The sequence below is a fragment of the Dendrobates tinctorius genome, unplaced genomic scaffold (assembly GCF_039654945.1).
Source record: "Dendrobates tinctorius isolate UK_male_01 unplaced genomic scaffold, ASM3965494v1 ptg000249l, whole genome shotgun sequence".
Classification (NCBI taxonomy): Eukaryota; Metazoa; Chordata; class Amphibia; order Anura; family Dendrobatidae; genus Dendrobates; species Dendrobates tinctorius.
In genome coordinates, this window is record NW_027361916.1 from 3,109,926 (window position 1) to 3,126,949 (window position 17,024).

A 17,024-nucleotide genomic window follows, 5' to 3' on the forward strand; every position below is an offset into this window, starting at 1 on the left:
TGAGAGTAGTACCGCTCGGGAGGATCTGCTTTGCAAAGTGGAAGATCTGGTTCAAGCGCATTACCTCCCTAACTGGAGGGTCACATTTTTGAACAAATTCCTGTCTATCAAGTAAGATATTAAATGGGGAACACAAATGTTTAAGTATATGAATACCTTTCAGCTTCCACCAAGAAAACATTTGTGGTTCAAGGCCAGGCAGGAACATGGGGTTTTGTAATATAGCTGTCAGGGGAGAAGGGTTTGATTGTAAGTTATATTGAAACCGGACTTTCCTCCAAAGAAGCAACGAGTGGACTGTAAAAGGAGCCACATTCATTAACCCCTGTAGAAGTCGGTCTGTGGTCCACATTAGGCCTGATAAAGAGAATGGTTTGGAGAGAAATGATTCCAGAATAACCCATCTCGGACTATTGGGATATGAACACGCACTTATTAATGGAGCAATCTGTGCTGACTTGTAATAAAGTGTAAAATTAGGGAGGGATAAACCCCCTTCTTTTCTGTGACGGAACATAAGTTTTTGCACAATTCTGGGTTGTTTTCCAAGCCAAAGAAACTTAGACATCATAGAGTGTGAATGAGTGAACGTTCTGGCTGGTACCATAATTGGGAGGGACCTAAATAGATGTAAGAAGCGAGGCAGTGACACCATTTTTAATGCATGTGTTCTGCCGAGCCAGGGTAACTTTGAGGAAGCCCATCTATTCAGGTCCCTCTGGAAGTTTTGGATCAGTGGAGTGTAATTCCACCTAAACAGAGGTGACCTGTTGGCTGTTAAGTTGATACCCAGATATGTTAGATAATGTTCTTTGTCTATAAACCCAAAATGGGAGGCTATATTAGTTTGCTCTTAGGAAAATTTACAAATAATGCTTCGGATTTATCAATGTTAATCTTTAACCCTGAAATCTTCTCAAATTTGTGAAGGAGAGAAAACAAGTGAGGGAGTGTAGTGTGGGGACTTATTAATGTTAGCAGGAGATCATCTGCAAAGAGGCTGACTTTATATTGGTCTCCCATATTCTCAGGGCCCAGGATATTCTGATCTCTCCTTATTGCTTCCGCAATGGGTTCCATTGTAAGTGCAAAAAGATCCGGAGATAGAGGACAGCCCTGCCTGGTACCCTCTGAATATTAATTGGAGTGGAATGTGTTGACGGGAGTTTTCCATAAGCGATAGGGCTATCATATAACAATTGGAGGCACTTTATAAGTTTAGGGGAGAATCCGACTTCCGATAGAACCGTAAAGAGATATGTCCAGGACGCCGAATCGAAAGCCCTCTCAATATGTAATGCAAGCAGGAGAAGTCGCTTTCTCTGTAGGTTAGTTGTATGAATAATATTTAACGCTCTCCTAATATTATCTGGGGCCTGTCACGCTGGTATAAAACCAACCTGATCCCGATGGATGAGGTGAGGGAGGATTTTATTGATCCTGTCACAATGGATGTAAAGATTTTGAAGTCAATGTATAAGAGGGATATAGGTCTATAATTTGTGGTGAGATGATCTTTCTTAGGATTAGGGATTACGGTTACATGCACCACGTAGAGCTCAGGGGGCAGCTGTGAGCCATTTAGTAGTGAATTACAGAGGTTTTTATATGTGGTGTCAGCACATCGCTGCATTTTTTATAATATATTGCTGTAAGACCATCCGGCCCCGGGGCCTTTCCTCTTTTAGTTTTTTGATTGGTGAAACTATTTCCTCCTCAGAGATGTGTAAATGGAGTTGTTGTGCCGCGGACTCAGTCAGGTTAGGTAGATGTAGTGTGTGAAGGAATGACTCCAGTAGTGAGGGGGGTGATTGTGGGGCGAATACAAACTCTGGGGGTATTCATTATAAGTGCTATACATGACATCGGGGTGGGCTGAGATCTGACCCTTAGGGTCTTTTATAGAGGAGATTATATGCAGTGACTCTCTCATTCTGAGCTTACGAGCGGCATCTTATTAGGCTTATTGGCATGGTGATAAAACGCGGCTTTACTCCAAGTTAGCGCCTCTCCGTTCTGGTGGTGAGAATGGCGTCTAATTGTCATTTCATATCTTGTATTTGTGTAGATAAGTATAGGGGTGAAGAGCGCTGATTGGCCAATTCTAACTCCTGCAGTTTCTCCTCCAGTCTGGGCTGTAATTCAGACCTTTCTTCTTCCTGTCGGCCGATAACTTATCACAGAACCGGGAATAGATTTTCTGTGCGCGAGTCACATTGCTCCAAGTGAGGCCTCCTCCGCTGTGTGAGTTTAGGGGAAATTTGTTATATCTTCTCTTATAGCGGTTACATTAGAGATTTGGGCATTTTAGCTCCTGGTGTGGAGTCGATAGCACAATCATATGCCGCCATATAGTAGACGGCCGGTAACTGGTGAGAATTCCCTCCTGTGTGGGGTCTATTTCCCTCCAGAGAAATCACACGTTACATTCCACACATAACACTGTGTAGAGAAGGCGGCGCGGGGTAATTGTGCCAGTAGTGAGGGGCGAATAATGGCGGGAATGTCAGTGACTGAGGAGAAGGCTCCATAGAGGTCTGCACTCCGGAGATCATGTGACCCCTGACTCCTCCCCTCCTGTGACCTCATCACAGGTCCTGTGCACAGAGCAGCCATATATGTGTGTTTGCGGCTCTGCAGGTTAGTGATGGGCAGTCCGGCTCTTCAGGCTCCTTTCCCCACTTTTCTCCCTCCTGTCCCTTCACTATAAAGCCTGGGCCTCATTATACAGCTGTACAGGGGTCTAGTGAAGGCTTTTTAGCCCCTTTCCTCAGACTGTAGCTCCTGGGAACAGGCCCTCACTCCTGTCCCTTCACTATAAAGCCTGGGCTTTATTATACAGCTGTACAGGGGTCTAGTGAAGGCTTTTTAGCCCTTTCCTCAGTCTGTAGCTCCAGGGAACAGGCCCTCACTCCTGTCCCCTCACTATAAAACCTGGGCCTCATTATACAGCTGTACAGGGGTCTAGTGAAGGCTTTTTAGCCCTTTCCTCAGACTGTAGCTCCTGGGAACAGACCCTCACTCCTGTCCCTTCACTATAAAGCCTGGGCCTCATTATACAGCTGTACAGGGGTCTAGTGAAGGCTTTTTAGCCCTTTCCTCAGACTGTAGCTCCTGGGAACAGGCCCTCACTCCTGTCCCTTCACTATAAAGCCTGGGCCTCATTATACAGCTGTACAGGGGTCTAGTGAAGGCTTTTTAGCCCTTTCCTCAGACTGTAGCTCCTGGGAACAGGCCCTGACTCCTGTCCCTTCACTATAAAGCCTGGGCCTCATTATACAGCTGTACAGGGGTCTAGTGAAGGCTTTTTAGCCCTTTCCTCAGACTGTAGCTCCTGGGCACAGACCCTCACTCCTGTCCCTTCACTATAAAGCTTGGACCTCATTATACAGCTGTACAGGGGTCTAGTGAAGGCTTTTTAGCCCTTTCCTCAGACTGTAGCTCCTGGGAACAGGCCCTCACTCCTGTCCCTTCACTATAAAGCCTGGGCCTCATTATACAGTTGTACAGGGGTCTAGTGAAGGCTTTTTAGCCCTTTCCTCAGACTGTAGCTCCTGGGAACAGGCCCTCACTCCTGTCCCTTCACTATAAAGCCTGGGCCTCATTATACAGCTGTACAGGGGTCTAGTGAAGGCTTTTTAGCCCTTTCCTCAGACTGTAGCTCCTGGGCACAGACCCTCACTCCTGTCCCTTCACTATAAAGCCTGGACCTCATTATACAACTGTACAGGGGTCTAGTGAAGGCTTTTTAGCCCTTTCCTCAGACTGTAGCTCCTGGGCACAGACCCTCACTCCTGTCCCTTCACTATAAAGCCTGGGCCTCATTATACAGCTGTACAGAGGTCTAGTGAAGGCTTTTCAGCCCTTTCCTCAGACTGTAGCTCCTGGGAACAGGCCCTCACTCTTGTCCCTTCACTATAAAGCCTGGGTCTCATTATACAGCTGTACAGGGGTCTAGTGAAGGCTTTTTAGCCCTTTCCTCAGACTGTAGCTCCTGGGAACAGGCCCTCACTCCTGTCCCTTCACTATAAAGCCTGGGCCTCATTATACAGCTGTACAGGGGTCTAGTGAAGGCTTTTTAGCCCTTTCCTCAGACTGTAGCTCCTGGGAACAGGCCCTCACTCCTGTCCCTTCACTATAAAGCCTGGGCCTCATTATACAGCTGTACAGGGGTCTAGTGAAGGCTTTTTAGCCCTTTCCTCAGACTGTAGCTCCTGGGAACAGGCCCTCACTCCTGTCCCTTCACTATAAAGCCTGGACCTCATTATACAGCTGTACAGGGGTCTAGTGAAGGCTTTTTAGCCCTTTCCTCAGACTGTAGCTCCTGGGCACAGACCCTCACTCCTGTCCCTTCACTATAAAGCCTGGACCTCATTATACAGCTGTACAGGGGTCTAGTGAAGGCTTTTTAGCCCTTTCCTCAGACTGTAGCTCCTGGGCACAGACCCTCAATCCTGTCCCTTCACTATAAAGCCTGGACCTCATTATACAGCTGTACAGGGGTCTAGTGAAGGCTTTTTAGCCCTTTCCTCAGACTGTAGCTCCTGGGCACAGACCCTCACTCCTGTCCCTTCACTATAAAGCCTGGGCCTCATTATACAGCTGTACAGGGGTCTAGTGAAGGCTTTTCAGCCCTTTTCTCAGACTGTAGCTCCTGGGAACAGGCCCTCACTCTTGTCCCTTCACTATAAAGCCTGGGTCTCATTATACAGCTGTACAGGGGTCTAGTGAAGGCTTTTTAGCCGTTTCCTCAGACTGTAGCTCCTGGGAACAGGCCCTCACTCCTGTCCCTTCACTATAAAGCCTGGGCCTCATTATACAGCTGTACAGGGGTCTAGTGAAGGCTTTTTAGCCCTTTCCTCAGACTGTAGCTCCTGGGAACAGGCCCTCACTCCTGTCCCTTCACTATAAAGCCTGGGCCTCATTATACAGCTGTACAGGGGTCTAGTGAAGGCTTTTTAGCCCTTTCCTCAGACTGTAGCTCCTGGGAACAGGCCCTCACTCCTGTCCCTTCACTGTAAAGCCTGGGCCTCATTATACAGCTGTACAGGGGTCTAGTGAAGGCTTTTTAGCCCTTTCCTCAGACTGTAGCTCCTGGGCACAGACCCTCACTCCTGTCCCTTCACTATAAAGCATGGACCTCATTATACAGCTGTACAGGGGTCTAGTGAAGGCTTTTTAGCCCTTTCCTCAGACTGTAGCTCCTGGGCACAGTCCCTCACTCCTGTCCCTTCACTATAAAGCCTGGACCTTATTATACAGCTGTACAGGGGTCTAGTGAAGGCTTTTTAGCCCTTTCCTCAGACTGTAGCTTCTGGGCACAGACCCTCACTCCTGTCCCTTCACTATAAAGCCTGGGCCTCATTATACAGCTGTACAGGGGTCTAGTGAAGGCTTTTCAGCCCTTTCCTCAGACTGTAGCTCCTGGGAACAGGCCCTCACTCTTGTCCCTTCACTATAAAGCCTGGGTCTCATTATACAGCTGTACAGGGGTCTAGTGAAGGCTTTTTAGCCCTTTCCTCAGACTGTAGCACCTGGGAACAGGCCCTCACTCCTGTCCCTTCACTATAAAGCCTGGGCCTCATTATACAGCTGTACAGGGGTCTAGTGAAGGCTTTTTAGCCCTTTCCTCAGACTGTAGCTCTTGGTCACCATGTGATCTCACCATAACCCTAACAAGCTAATTAAGGTGTGAAACCTTGGTCAAAATTATCTCAGTACACAAATCTCCAAGGGTGCCCAAAGTTTTGCATCGCCCTTTTTTCCTTTTTGCAATTATGAAATTGTAAAAAAGTCTATATATATATATATATATATATATATATATATATATATACTGTATATGTTTTATTATTATTTTAGCCTAAAATACAAAGGCCATGTGTTATCTTAGAGGTTCGGCCTTTTAGAGATCATTTCATCTTCATCTTACTACTGCTCACAATAACAGTCATTTTGACCCGGGGCGCCCACACTTTTACATGCCGCTGTCAATGCTTCATCCCGCTGGTGCTCATTATTTAATAGGGTCTTGCTATTAAACTTAATGAAAAGTTCGGTGAATTCCTTTGAGCTGTTATTACTAGAGATGAGCGAATATCGTCGGAGAAGTTGTTATTGGCTAATATCGCTTAGGCCTGTTTTCACACATCCGTTTGTGTCCATCAGTCAAAGTCCGCTGTTTTGCAAAAAAAAACGGATCCGCCATTTTTCTTGACAGATCCGTTTTTCTTCCCATTGAGTTGCATTACTGGTGGATCTTGACAGATGGCCATCCGATGGATCCGTCTTTTTGCGGATCCACCAAAATTTTGAAGTCCGCCGACATAGAATCATAGAATCGTAGAGTTGGAAGGGACCTCCTGGGCCATCTGGTCCAACCTCCTGCTCAAAGCAGGATTCGCTAAATCATCCCAGTCAGATGTCTGTCCAGCCTCTGTTTGAAGACTTCCATTGATGGAGAACTCACCACTTCTCGTGGCAGCCTGTTCCACTCATCGATCACTCTAACAGTCAAAAAGTTTTTTCTAATGTCTAATCTGTGTCTCCTCCCATTCAGTTTCATCCCATTACTTCTAGTCTTTCCTTGTGCAAATGAGAATAAAGCCCGAACGGACCATGCAACGTTTTTTCGGGCGGCAGGATCTGCACTTCTCACTGCGCATGCCCAAAAGACTTCACTCAGCCGGAAATTTAACCCTAAACTCTGTTCTGGCGGCTGAAAAATTTCTCTCGCTCTCTCTCTCCTTCCCCCCTTCCCCGTGCAGCGGTTCCTTTAAAATTCTTCCTTTGACGGATCCGTTAAAATAACGGTCCGGTGACAAACGTTGTGGTCAGTACAGGAACGGATCCGCTATCCGCCATTTTAGCGGATTTTGACTGAACAAAAAACTGATGTGTGAAACATGCCTTACCGAATAGCTGCATCGGGACCCCGGATCCCTGGAGCGCTCCCGATAATCAGCTGCATGTGTCGCCCTCCATGCAGGTGCTGTGACTATCACACAGCGCGACACACGCAGCTGATTATCGGGAGCGCTCCAGCACACTGAGTCCTGCACACACTGAGGCCCCTGATCATGTGACCCCTGACTCCTCCCCTCCTGTGACCTCATCACAGGTCCTGTGCACACAGAGCAGTCATATATGTGGCGGACACTCGCTGGATCTTCTGCTTTCTGGGCCGGTTCCTCCTGTGAGTCCTATTAACCCTTTCGCTCCCTGTCTTCTCCTTACTGACAGGACAATATCTGAATTCGGATACTGTGACGGGAATATAAGCAATGTGGAAGGAAAAAATGACAATTTTACTTTTTTTCCTCACAAAAATGTGACTTTAGCCCCAGAATTAGCAGCGTAACAAATCCTTATTTCCCCACTGTAGTTTGTAGACTCCATATACAGATCCCTTAAGTGAGAAAAGAGCTGAATTCCCCACTTAAGTTATTGCATTTTGGAAATTGCCCCCCACTGGGAATTTATCTCCAGGTAAAGGCACAATTGTGTCTCCATGGGGGTTGTGCTCACAGCCCAACATCGTGTGGCCTCCAAAGAAATGCCACCCCGCACCATTACTGACCACTGCCAAACCGGTCATGCTGAAGGATGTTGCAGGCAGCAGATCGCTCTCCACGGCGTCTCCAGACTCTGTCACGGCTGTCACATGTGCTCAGTGTGAACCTGCTTCCATCTGTGAAGAGCACAGGGCGCCAGGGGTGAATTTGCCAATCCTGGTGTTCTGTGGCAAATGCCAAGCGTCCTGTACGGTGTTGGGCTGTGAGCACAACCCCCATCTGTGGACGTCGGGCCCTCAGACCATCCTCATGGAGTCAGTTTCTAACCGTTTGTGCAGACACATGCACATTTGTGGCCTGCTGAAGATCATTTTGCAGGGCTCTGGCAGTGTTCCTCCTGTTCCTCCTTGCATAAAGGTGGAGGTAGCGGTCCTGCTGCTGGGTTGATGCCTTCATACGACCCCCTCCACATCTCCTGGTGTACTGGCCTGTCTCCTGGTAGTGCCTCCAGCCTCTGGACACTACGCTGACAGACACAGCAAACCTTCTTGCCACAGCTCACATTGATGTGCCATCCTGGATGAGCTGCACTACCTGAGCCACTTGTGTGGGTTGTAGAGTCCGTCTCATGCTACCACGAGTGTGAAAGCACAACCAACATTCAAAAGTGACCAAAACATCAGCCAGAAAGCATTGGTACTGAGATGTGGTCTGTGGTCCCCACCTGCAGAACCACTCCTTTATTGAGGGTGTCTTGATAATTGCCAATAATTTCCATCTGTTGTCTATTCCATTTGCACAACAGCATGTGAAATTGATTGTCAATCAGTGTTGCTTCCTAAGTGGACAGTTTGATTTCACAGAAGTTTGATTTACTTGGAGTCATATTCTGTTGTTTAAGTGTTCCCTTTATTTTTTTGAACAGTGTATATAGAGAGAGAGATTTTTTTTCTTTACGTTGGAGGATCCAATTCCAGCTATTGCTGTGGGACCTGTGATTTCTATCTACTCCACTGTGTACAGGATAATAGAGTATAATAAAGTAGTTATGGACGTGACGTAACTAACATTGTGCAGTGACTCTGCTTTCCATATAGTGATGGATATTTCTTGTTGCTGAAACTGTGATATTTTTTCCACTTTAAACCTTTTTTAAACCCCTCTGATCAGTGCGATCATACAACATACAAGCCTCTGATGGCTCCGGTGATGCCCTGTACTACTGTAGTGCCGTGTATCATCACTGCCTGTCAGTGTAATACTAACGGCCCCACACACATGAGATCAGAGTTGGCTGAGCGGTCATTTGGCAGACGGCGATCTCTCCCGACTCCCCCATACACACAAATATTCCAGCTTTCCTGTGGTCTGTATGAGAGAGTCGCCTCCAGACTCCTCTAGAGGAGGATTATCTACAGGAAGAACAAACGGATTATCCTCTGAAATTCAGGATGCCAGATCCTTCTCTGCCCTGACATCATCTGTCGGGAGGCCCCCAAATACATTATATGGTCGGCCAAACCCCCCGAAATCAGTGCTTTCATGGAACTTTAGTGTAATGTGTATGGGGGCGTTATAAGGTAACTTATTGGACGCTGCCTCTGGCCCGGCCTAATAGACCTTCATACATTGCAGCCCAGACCCCATTATTAGGCATGTAAGTATCGGAGTAACTAGGACGCCCCATACTATCGAGTACTTGGGGGCGGGGGGCATTCAGCCAAACTCTGTCACACCTTCTTAGATGTCATATTTGCTTTTCACAGCAGCAAGTGGTGAAACTGTCAGGGTTTTTGTTGCCGCCTCATCTGTGCCGTCCCTGCGGTGTACATCTATGTTCTGGGGCCCAAAAAGATTAATTTCCTTTTAATAAATGTTTAACATGTTAAAAATTATAAAATGTATCTTCTGCTTTTTACATATTTTTTTCTTCTTACAAGAATTGTTGGAGCCAATTTTCTTTAGAAACATTTTAATATCGGCTTTTTCTGGAGTTTTTCTTGTAATATAGGAAAGCCTAAGGCCAGAAATAAACCCCATAAATCACTGTACATGGAGACTTTGGGATCAGATCATTTCTGTCCGTTGTGTTTGTGGAAGCAAAAAATCTTTTCTAAAAGCCTCAAACTTCTGTGTGTGACTCAGAGCTGAGATCTAACGTGAGAGAAGATTCCAGTGCGGGGAAGACGGGAAACCTTCATATAGACGGCCGGTGGGGATGGAGGCAGTGACCGACTCTGGCCAAATCTGTCTCTAGAGCCGCAGTAGAAGATGAAGATGTCGTCCTCATCATGAAGGAGTTATTTCTCATGTCACGTGTAATGAATATCTCCTGCAGTATTGCTAATGCCGATTCCAGTGTCGGTAATGAGACGAGAATTAGCGTTATGGAAGATGAGTCTATGAGGAACGTGTTTAGCTGCCGACTCCGAGGTGGAAACTGCTTGTTGTCTGTGGCCTAAATATATAGGTTTTATTAGTAGATGTCAGGGGAGAAAACTAAACCCTGTAAGATAATAAATCTCCTCATATGTTTCCCTTATTATCTCCAGTAATTGTATTATTACACAGGATTCTTATGATGTTACATCGGATCATCTTCTTCTCATTCAGGTCTCTACAATATCGGATCCTCTCAGTGAAGATCTTCTACAGAAGAGAATTTTCCTGATTTACCCATCAAGGATGGATATGGACAGAGACAAGATGGCGGAGAGGATGTTACACCTCACCCTAGAGATCCTCTTCCGTCTCACTGGAGAGGTGAGAGATTCTGATGACGTCACATTACATCATTCTTATCTATGGGAATAAGAGATGGACAGAACTGGAGAGGTGAGGACTCTGGAAATGTCTGGAGTGAGATTTATTAATGTGTCTCTCCATAACCAGGATTACACAGTGGTGAAGAAGACCTCTAGTGATCGCTGTCAGGACCCTGTGTCTGAGGGATGTGGAAGACCCCTGAGCCCAATCACGGGGCCTCCACCTCACCCCCTGATCCATGAGGACATCAATGACCAGAAGATCCTAGAACTCATCTACAAGATGATGGAGCTGCTGACTGGAGAGGTGACACTGCTGGGAATGCTGGGACATTATACAGTAACACTATGAAGGGATCGAGGGGATGACGGTATCATTCTATGTATCAGGTTCCTATAAGGTGTCAGGATGTCGCTGTCTATTTCTCCATGGAGGAGTGGGAGTATTTAGAAGAACACAACGATCTGTACAAGGACGTCATAATGGAGGTTCCCCAGCCCCTCACATCTCCAGGTAATAGGACTAAATACACACGGCCTATAATTATCTGTATGTAAAGAATGAATTCAGTCCCTGTATGTGTTTCCTCCAGATCTGTCCAGTAAGAGGACAACACCAGAGAGATGTCCCCGTCCTCTTCTTCCACAGGACTGTAAACAAGAAGATCCCAGTGCTCCCCAGGATCATCAGGTAGATGGAGAGAAGGTGTCAGGAGATCTCCCCTATGATGTGTAGACGGCTGTGATGGTCTTGTGCTCAGTCTTGTTTTATCCACCAGTATTACATGTTTTATACTTGTATAATGAGAACGGTGGAGATGGCAGGATTAGAGCTGATCATAGATGGGACTTCTCCATCTGTCTGTGACTTTTACAATATTTGTTTCAGGGTGAAGATCTGACCCATATTAATACTACAGAGACATATGTGAGGGGTGATGAGCGGTGTAAAGAGGAGATTCCCACATATGACTACCCAGGTGAGTAGTAACCACTGAATGCAGAGAAGTCACAGATTCCTCTCAGTCACCGGCTGTGGCTGCTTTTGTTGGTGGTGTAGTCCGGCCGTATTACCATGATCACCATTTTGCCTCTACACCACAACATTCTCCTCCACCCAAAACTGTTCAAATGACTTTGGGCATTGAAAGACCTTTTTTATAGAACTTATAACCTGGAGTATCCACCTACCCCCTGGGATTAATGTGAGGGTGATCCCTTAAAGCAAGATCTATGTGATTGCTTGTACCTGACCTAATATAGGCCGAGTGCGCGCTTAAAGAGTCACACCGAACACAGAGTTAGATGTCTACTCTTTTCTCAGGAAAGGCTTGCACACAACTGAAGTTTATTCTTATGACAGAAAGACAGGAAATGGGTGTCACACAATCTTCTGAGTAGCCAGTGTCAGTCTATGATAGGTCCATTTCATCTTCACTTCCATATATGGTATCCAGTATCTCAGCTTCTGCATTCCAAGGATTCATTCCAGGGTGTTGTCTGAAGACACAGACGCCATCTTGGTACACCATATGTGAACTGACTTATATAAGATTTAATAGTTGATTTCCTTAGCCATTCTCTCCTTCACATTAGGAGACACTGATCGTTACCTGCCCAGATCTGTAACTATAAAGCCAAATGACAGCGTACGTAGAATGTGCTGACAAGATAGAAAATCACTTGAAGAAAAATCTTATGCTGGGCCTGTAAGAGAAAGCGGAGGGTAATGATGCTGTTGGCTTCCTAGATCCCTGAGATCTTATCGGATGAATCTTCTCTCCCTTTTGTGCTGCTGAATGTATTATGGTCCCTACAAGACCAGGTCCAGTCTTTCTGGCCAATCTTCCCTTTTATGAGCGACACCAGTAAATGTGCAGTGAGGCCAAGTGTGAATTTCTGTCCAATAACAGCAGAGTTTCCCTTTATCCTGACTTTTCAATTTGTATTAAAACCAACTAACTTCCAGGAGGATTGTGATAATCTACAGGACAAACATTCCACCGGTGCCCTGATAGATCTCTAAGCTGTGCGTGGCTGATGGCTGTAATATACATTTATTCCCGCCTGCAGGAGATGTGTTGGCTCCAGCCCTGGTGTCATGGAGTCACTCCACGTCATAAATTACATTGTTTCTGATCCTAAGGAATTCAGATTACTGCACGGTCTCTCCTGAAATGGGGAGCAATATTATTCTCTCTAATCTTCTGGTCAGGATCCATAGTAGCTCCAATGGTCCACCATAAATGAGGGCAACTCTGGTTTACTGTTGTGTAATCTGTATTTGTAGCTTTCAGTTAATGAGATTCTCGTGCTCTGGGGCGGGGCTGTGGGTGGGGCTTTATGTGGTGCTCTGATTACATATTCATCTGTATTGGCTTATGACAGGTCGCTGACCCCTCACTGACCTGCCCCCATTATTACATAATGCATATAATAGCATTGATATTATTGGTGATAATGCCTATAATATTGTGGCTATTGTGAGGCTTACAAAAAAATTACATCCAGCAAAATGACACCACCGGCCCCTGTCCAGTAGCCTCTATCTCTTACTTATAGATGCTACTGTGCAGGCGCCGCCATGACCGGTGACATTTTGCTGGATGTAGTTTTTTTTCTAAGCCTCACAATAGCATATTGTGCCCAGCTTGTGTCTCTGGAGACCTCTCCCCACCTACCCCCGGAAATTGTTAAGTCAACTCTACTCAAATGTGTCTGTCACTAAATAAACCAAATGCTTGAATGTCAAAACAGTTAAAAAACGTGGTTCTGTGTGGAAGATTGTAAAGCCGTCATGGAGGCATAAGGCTGGCAGTGATGGGCATTGTGGGTAATAATAGCGGGGATCATGCCTCATTCCTCTCTAGGAACATACACGACATCTTCTCTGGGGGTTCTTTCTTGTTTCAGTTACTGGGATGAGTGCAATAAAATGTCGCTCAGTGAGTCTTCTCACATCTTCAGATTCTAAAGGATTGGCGGGGACAAAATTATCAAAAACAAGATTTTCAGTGACCTTTTCCTGATAATCAAGGAAAGTATCTGCATTTCCGGCTTTTTTGTATAACACAAAAGAATTATATGTGGCCACCTGAAACAAATACATGACTAACTTTTTATACCAGACATATGATTCTCTTGATACCTGGTATGGCTGTAGAACCTGATCTGCAAGGTCCACACCCCATATATTTGTTGTAGTCAGTGACAGACACAGGTTTTGGAGTAGTGGATCCCTGTTGGTCTGCAGTGGCCCTTGTGGCATCTGTGTGGATCGAGCTCAGGATAAAAATATCATTTTTATCCTTATACTTAAGGGCAAGCAGCTCTCCATTGTGTAAAGCCCCTGACTGCCCCTTTCAGAACTTTTTGCTGACCAATGATTGTGGAAACCCCTGACGGTTTTTCCAAATGGTCCCACAAGCCCCTATGTTATGTTCAACCAGACTTTTAAATAGGGGTATGCTGGTGTAGTAGTTGTCAACATACAGATTGCAGCCTTTTTGTAAAAAAGGAGTTATCAGCTCCCCAACCATTTTTCTGGATGTCCGCAGATAAGTAGGGTGTGACTTGAACAGGGCGGTTGGACCAATAGGACTGAATGCTCATTTCTTTAACAAGCCACATAGCGAATGTAAGTCCTAAAAATGTTTTCATTTCTAGGACATTAGTTGGTGTCCACAAATGTGACCTAGCATAATAGGATCGTGGATTCTGGTTGATGAATTGGGACACATATAAATCTGTAGGACAATATGCTCTAGCAAGCTATCGGTCAGAAACAAACTAAAAAAATAATTGGTCCCAAATTTTCCACCTCCACATTTATACCAGGAATGGCATTACAATGAGGGATGAATGGAGTAGCCGAATCCGAAGCCTCCCATCTGGGAAATGCTACATCAAGAGGCAAAGCCCCTTGGACATTGGTGTGCGCCAATTCACGAGCACTAGGGACAGCGCTAGTACTGGGCATTGTTCCCTGAGTTGGAGACATTTCTCCAGAAGCGCTATTTGTCCTCCTTGTTGTACTGGTCCTTGTGTGTGAGGATGGACCAGAATCACTGCTCATTTCTGAGCTATCACTGTCGCTGCTACTAAAGCCCTTGAAATCCACATCGCCATCTGACACTGCACTTTCTTCACTGTCAGAACATAAAAGTGCATAAGCCTCCTCTGCACTATAATACTGACGGGCCATTTTATTTGTTTTTATTTCTTTTTCCGGAAATAGAAATCTCTGACATGACTGACGTGACCAAATTATTGGGGAGACAATTGAGAAAAGCCTAATTCTTTAGCCTAACAGTAACTAACTTTAGCATGACCCTAACCCTAACTTTAACCTAAAAGTAACCCTAACTTTACCCCAACACTAACCCTAACTATAGCACTAACTGTAGCCTGCCTTATCTGTTTTTCTATTGACAAATTATGGACCTGAGTGGGGACTTATTTTTTGTGAGATAAGAATTGGTATTATTTTTGCCTACATATGATTGATTGGTTTCTTTTTATTTGATATTTGGGAGGCAGAATGAACAAACAGTTGAACACCGCACACTAGTGGTTCATCCAACAAGGTTTTCTATTAGACTGTGAACAGTTATTGTCTTGGTAAATAATTAAAGTTTTTTACATAGCTTGCCATTTTTATGGACAGTTTAAGTAGAAATGTTTAAAAATATAAAACTCAAGGATGTTTTTTATCTTAGCAGATGACTGTACCAGGAGATCAGAGGGACAGCTGACATCTTCAATTTTTAAATCTGATAATCTTGAGATCCTACAAGATACAACTGAAGTGAATGCCATTACTCCAGATATACCATCATCCATTTACAGCAAAGATCTGTCATCTTATCCTATGAAACAGGTCCCATCTTCTGATTCATTACTGACTACTAAGGAAAATAAAAGTCACAAAAGAGGCAGTAAAAAACAAACTGCTCCTAAAGCAAAAAAGTCATTTTCATGTTCAGAATGTGGGAAATGTTTTAACAAGAAATCTCATTTTGTTACTCACCAGAGAACTCACACAGGAGAGAAGCCTTTTTCATGTTCTCAATGTGGGAAATGTTTTATCGATAAATCAGAATTGGTTGGGCACCAAAGAACTCACACAGGGGAGAAGTCTTTTTCCTGTTCAGAATGTGGGAAATGTTTTAACTGGAAATCACAATTGGTTAATCACCATAGAACTCACACAGGGGAGAAGCCTTTTTCCTGTTCAGAATGTGGGAAATGTTTTATCAATAGATCAGAAGTGGTTAGGCACCAAAAAACTCACACAGGGGAGAAGCCTTTTTCCTGTTCATTATGTGGGAAATGTTTTAACCGGAAATCAGATTTGGTTAATCACCATAGAACTCACACAGGGGAGAAGCCTTTTTCCTGTTTGGAATGTGGGAAATGTTTTAACAAGAAAGAGCATCTTATTAGTCACCATAGAATTCACACAGGGGAAAAGCCTTTTCCATGTTCAGAATGTGGGGAATGTTTTAACCGGAAATCAAATTTGGTTATTCACCATAGAACTCACACAGGGGAGAAGCCTTTTTCCTGTTCGGAATGTGGGAAATGTTTTAACAAGAAAGAGCATCTTATTAGTCACCTTAGAACTCACACAGGGGAGAAGCCTTTTTCCTGTTCAGAATGTGGGAAATGTTTTAACAGTAAATCAGATTGTGTTAAGCACCAGAGAATCCACACAGGAGAGAAGCCTTTTTCCTGTTCAGAATGTGGGAAATGTTTTAACCGGAAATCACAATTGGTTAATCACCAGAGAATTCACACAGGGGAGAAGCCTTTTTCCTGTTCAGAATGTGGGAAATGTTTTGTCAACAAATCAGAATTGGTTAGGCACCAAAGAACTCACAGAGGGGAGAAACCTTTTTCATGTTCAGAATGTAAGAAATGTTTTATCCGGAAATCACAAGTGGTTAATCACCAGAGAATTCACACAGGGGAGAAACCTTTTTCATGTTCAGAATGTAGGAAATGTTTTAACCGGAAATCAAATTTGGCTAATCACCATAGAACTCACACGGGGAAGAAGCCTTTTTCCTGTTCAGATTGTGGGAAATATTTTAACCAGAAAGTGCTTCTTGATCGCCATCAGAGCAGTCACACAGAGGAGAAGCCTTTTTCATTTTCTTAATGTGGGAAATATACTTGGAAATCAAGTGTTAATAAACATCAGAGACGTCACATAGGGGAGAAGCCTTTTTTATGTTCATAATGTTGGAATAGTTTTAACCAAAATTAAATCTTCTTAAATGGGTTGTCTCTTGTCATTCCTCATGTTTGCTGACAAAAGGATAAAACTAAACTTTATTAATTCCAAATCTAAAACTATACCCATAATTTGCCCCTGAAGGTTAGTCAATAGATGACTAATAGAAAAAACATATATCCCACAGTTCAGTATATAGGGTGAGGTGACGTGTACACACTCACTCTCCAAGCCTCTCATTTCTATGGGTTTCATCGTCCTCGCCAAAGGTGACTCATCAGGAGACTATTTAATATTGACCTATATTCAAGCAAGACTATACAAAAAAACTAAAATCATGTATCATGTTATCCAAAACAGTCAGAAAACTAGCCACATATTGGCAGATCCCAGACCTCAAACTATATACTTGGTAAGTTTATAAGCCACTCCAGTGTCAGGAATAGATAGTATGTGAAAATACAGTACAGATGCTTGTGTTTTTTCTCCTATAGGGACTGCCCTAGT

At 44.5% G+C, this 17,024-nt stretch overlaps 1 protein-coding gene across 1 annotated transcript; it reads left to right on the forward strand.

The window, feature by feature from the left end:
* Positions 1-10,688: 10,688 nt before the first annotated feature.
* LOC141063272 (uncharacterized) lies at positions 10,689-16,566 on the forward strand. The gene is made up of 4 exons (XM_073557333.1): positions 10,689-10,793; positions 10,873-10,970; positions 11,169-11,259; positions 14,998-16,566. Exons 1-4 carry the CDS (start codon positions 10,709-10,711, stop codon positions 16,440-16,442), a joined length of 1,719 nt encoding a protein of 572 aa, XP_073413434.1. The 5' UTR covers positions 10,689-10,708; the 3' UTR covers positions 16,443-16,566.
* Positions 16,567-17,024: the final 458 nt, after the last annotated feature.

Excerpts from the sequence above, each read along its gene's own strand:
- LOC141063272 (XM_073557333.1), top strand. The coding sequence starts at position 10,709 with ATGGAGGAGTGGGAGTATTTAGAAGAACACAACGATCTGTACAAGGAC. Across the intron at positions 10,794-10,872 it reads CCAGCCCCTCACATCTCCAG|ATCTGTCCAGTAAGAGGACA; the intron begins GTAATAGGACTA and ends TGTTTCCTCCAG. Across the intron at positions 11,260-14,997 it reads TCCCACATATGACTACCCAG|CAGATGACTGTACCAGGAGA; the intron begins GTGAGTAGTAAC and ends TTTTTATCTTAG.